Genomic DNA, 3,873 nt, shown 5'->3' with positions numbered 1-3,873 from the left:
AAAAAAAAAAAAAAAAAAAGGTCAGTGACACTGAAAATGTTTAAGGTAGTGAAACCCTAAAATGGTGAAATAGTATCATGGTGAATACTTGTCATTATACATTCATTCAAGCCCGCAGGCTGTACACCACCAAGAGTGAACCCTGAACTTCAGTGATTTGTCAGTGTAGGTTCATGGCTTGTAACAAATGTATCACCCCACAGCCCAGTACAGTGGCTCACCAGCACTTTGAGAGGCCAAGAAAGGAGGATCCCTTGAGGCCAGGGGCTAAAAACAAACACCTCTCTAGTACGGGATATTGGTAGTGGGGGGCTGTGCATGGAACTCTGCACTTTCTGCTCAGCTTTGCTGTGAACCTAAAACTACTCTACGTTTTTTTTTGAGATGAAGTTTTGCTCTTGTTGCCCAGGCTGGAGTGCAATGGTGTGATTTTGCTCACTGCAACCTCTGCCTCCCAGGTTCAAGCGATTCTCCTGCCTCAGCCTCCCAAGTAGCTGGGATTACAGCTGCGTGCCACCACACCCTGCTAATTTTATATTTTTAGTAGAGATGGGGTTTGGGGTTTCACTATGTTAGTCAGGTTGGTCTCGAACTCCTGACCTCAGGTGATTCACCCACCTCGGGCTCCCAAAGTGCTGGGATTACAGGCATGAGCTAGCATACCTAGCCTAGGTTTTTGTTTTTAAGGCCTAAGAAAGAATTATACTAATGCTGGAGACCACATAGTTGTCACCTGGATATTAAATGATCAAGCTTACTGGAAAAGGAAATTTTTTTTTTGGAATGGAGTCCCACTCTGTTGCCAGGCTGGAGTACAATGGCACAATCTCAGCTCACTGCAACCTCCAACTCTGGCTCAAGCGATTCTCCTGCCTCACCCTCAGCCTCCTGAGTAGCTGGGATTACAGGCACATGCCACCACGCCCAGCTACTTTTTCTATATTTAGTAGAGAAGGAGTTTCACCATACTGGGCAGGCTGGTCTCGAACTCCCGACCTCATGATCCACCCACCTTGGCCTCCCAAAGTGCTGGGATTATAGGCATGAGCCACAGCCTCCGGCCTTCTCTTTCTTAAAATAGGTGGCTCTGGCCATACATTTTAAATTGACATCTCTATTTTCTGAAACGCACAGGGACCCATGAGTTTTCTTTGCTAAGGCAGGAAAAAATCATGGGCACTTTCTTCTTGCACGGAATAAAAAACAAACCCGTGAGTCTGGATCAAAGGGTTTGAGATTTCACCCTCATTTGAATGAATGTGCTCATGCTCCCCTCCATTACAGATGAGGAAACTGAGGCTCAGGTAGGTTAACTCATATGTCTGGTCACACAGGTGGAGCAGGCTTTGACCCAGGATTTGGACTCAGCCTTCCTGACTGCAGTCTTTGCTGTTGACCACTGGGCTGTGCATGACATCACTTAACCACACACACACAAAAAAAACAAAAACAGGGCAGGCGTGGTGGCTCACACCTGGAATCCCAGCACTTCAGGAGGCCAAGGCAGGCAGATCATGAGGTCAGAAGTTTGAGACCAGCCTGGGCAACATAGTGAAACTCTGTCTCTACTAAAAATACAAAAAATTAGCCAGGCATGGTGGTAGCTACTCTCGAGGCTGAGGTGGGAGAATCGCTTGAACCTGGGGGGCAGAGGTTGCAGTGAGCCGAGATCGCACCATTGCACTCCAGCCTGGGCAAAAAAACAAACAGCCCAGGTGCGGTGGCTCACGCCTGTAATCCCAGCACTTTGGGAGACTGAGGTGGGCAGATCACGAGGTCAAGAGATTGAGACCATCCTGGCCAACATGGTGAAACCCCGTCTCTACTAAAAATACAAAAATTAGCTGGGTGTAGTGGCACGTGCCTGTAGTCCCAGCTACTCGGGAGGCTGAGGCAGGAGAATTGCTTGAACCCAGGAGGCGGAGGTTGCAGTGAGCTGAGATCGCGCCACTGCACTCCAGCCTGACGCCTGGCGACAGAGCAAGACTGTCTCAAAACAAACAAACAAAACCCCACAAAACTCCTAATATGCAGAAACAGAGAGATGGGGTGATTTGCCCAAGGTCACACAGCCAGTAAATGGCAGTCTAGGAGGATTTGAACCCTTTCTTCTGGCACTGTAACCCTGAGAACCTTCCACCCGTCCCGCCGCAGAGCCTCCTCCCCAGCCCACCTGGCTGACCCCACCCCGGGCTCACCTGCGCTCCTGCCCGAAGAGGCGCTCCACCTCCGCGCGGCCGGGGCTGCGGGTACGGGCTCCGATGCTGCTCTGCGCTTGGGGCCCTGGCTGTCTCTGCACCAGCCTCCTGGGTGGGGGCAAGTCGGCCAGCACGGTGTACTCCTCCCGCTCCAGGTTGTGCCTGGTCTCCCCAGGAGGTGCTGAGCCCCGGGAGCCCCCAGAGCTGCCTGGGGAAGGTGAGGGTGCCAGGAACGCTAGATCACCGGGCGGGTGGCGGGGTGGGGAGGAGGCTCGGGGTGCATCTCGGTGCCCGATGCACACTTGGGGGATCAGCACTGGGGAGCCATGCAGAGAGTCAGTGGAGGGGGCCAGGCTCTCCATGCTAGTTCCAGGGGGGTCCTGGAAGAAGAGGGATGGCTCAGGAGCCTGGCGTGGGGGGGACGAGAAGGACGGTGCATCCCGGTGCCCGATGCACACAGGGGTGGGGATGTGGGGGGGCTCGTGCAGAGAGTCCATGGAGGGGACAAGGCTCTCGGTGCTGGCCCTGGGGAGGTCCTGGAATAAGAGGGAAGGCTCTGGGGCCTGGCGTGGTGGGGAGGAGGCCCGGGGTGCATCTCGGTGCCCAATACACACAGGTTGGGGAAGCTGAAGGGGCTCGTGCTGGGGGGACTGACACTGATGCTCAGCATCTGACATGTCTGGGAGGAAGGGGAAGGGGTCAAACTGGGTGTGGCGAGGGGGTGAGGATGCTCGGGGTGCATCTCGGTGTCCAATGCACACGGCAGGTGGTATATAGGGAGGCTCATGGTGGGGCGATTCACTCTCAGGGACGCTGGGCTCTGGGAAGAAGGGGAAGGGGTCATGCTGCAGATAGCGAGGGGGTGAAGAGGCTCGGGGGGCATCCCGGTGCCCAATGCACACAGCACATGGAGGCTGGGAGGGCTCAGAAGAGGTCAGGGGAGCCCCACAGGTAGCGGGGTACAGAGGCGAGGAAGTCCGGGAGGTGCTCTGGTGGCCTGGGTTATGGGAGGAAGAGGTGGCCCATGAGGGCAAGTTGTACTGGGTGAGGCCAGAGAAGGACTGGGGTGGGTCATGCTGGGCTGGCCGACTGGGAGATGACGTCTGAGGCCTGTCACCTTGGGTTGGCCGGAGGGCAATGGACGCCCAGGGAACCTCACTTTGCTTGGAGCGAGATGGGGAAGAGGTTCGTGAACCATCACTCTGAGTTGGCCGGAGGGGAAAGGAGGCCCAGGGGATGTCTTTGTTAGTCCGATGGGGAGACGAATTCCTGGGAGTGTTCCGCTGAGTGGAGCGGTGAGGAGATGATGGTCTCAGATTCTCCTTCTGGGCGCCGTACTGAGCGGAGGTTCCGGCGTTGTCTCGTTGAAAGGAAAGGGCGTGTGTGTGGTCCCGTCGTGTACAAGTGGGTCTGAGGTTATCCCATTTGGTACAAGAAGTTTTAGGCTTGTCTTGTTGGGTAGATGATCTGGGGGTGTTCTGCTGAATACAAGTTCTGGGGTTGTCCCTTTGGGTGGCTCTGATGGGAGAGGAGGCTCTGGGATTGTCCCGCTGGGCACAGGGTGTTCTGGGATTGTCCCGCTGGGTGGTCCTGTTGGGAGAGGAGGCTCTGAGATTGTCCCGTTGGGTGGCTCTGATGGGAGAGGAGGCTCTGGGATCGTCCCGCTGGGCACAGG

At 55.3% G+C, this 3,873-nt stretch overlaps 1 protein-coding gene across 1 annotated transcript in view; it reads right to left on the bottom strand.

Annotated features, from left to right (window-relative positions):
* Positions 1-2,194: 2,194 nt before the first annotated feature.
* LOC108289453 (TRIO and F-actin-binding protein-like) overlaps positions 2,195-3,873 on the bottom strand; it is a 29,088-nt gene continuing 27,409 nt past the window's right edge. Inside the window, exon 7 of the mRNA XM_037731502.1 lies at positions 2,195-3,830. Within this exon, the coding sequence (XP_037587430.1) occupies positions 2,195-3,830 (1,636 nt within the window). The remainder of the gene's footprint in view (positions 3,831-3,873) is intronic.

This window comes from Cebus imitator, unplaced genomic scaffold, assembly GCF_001604975.1.
Source record: "Cebus imitator isolate Cc_AM_T3 unplaced genomic scaffold, Cebus_imitator-1.0 Scaffold404, whole genome shotgun sequence".
NCBI classification, from domain to species: Eukaryota; Metazoa; Chordata; class Mammalia; order Primates; family Cebidae; genus Cebus; species Cebus imitator.
This window is presented reverse-complemented; position numbering and strand designations above follow the sequence as displayed.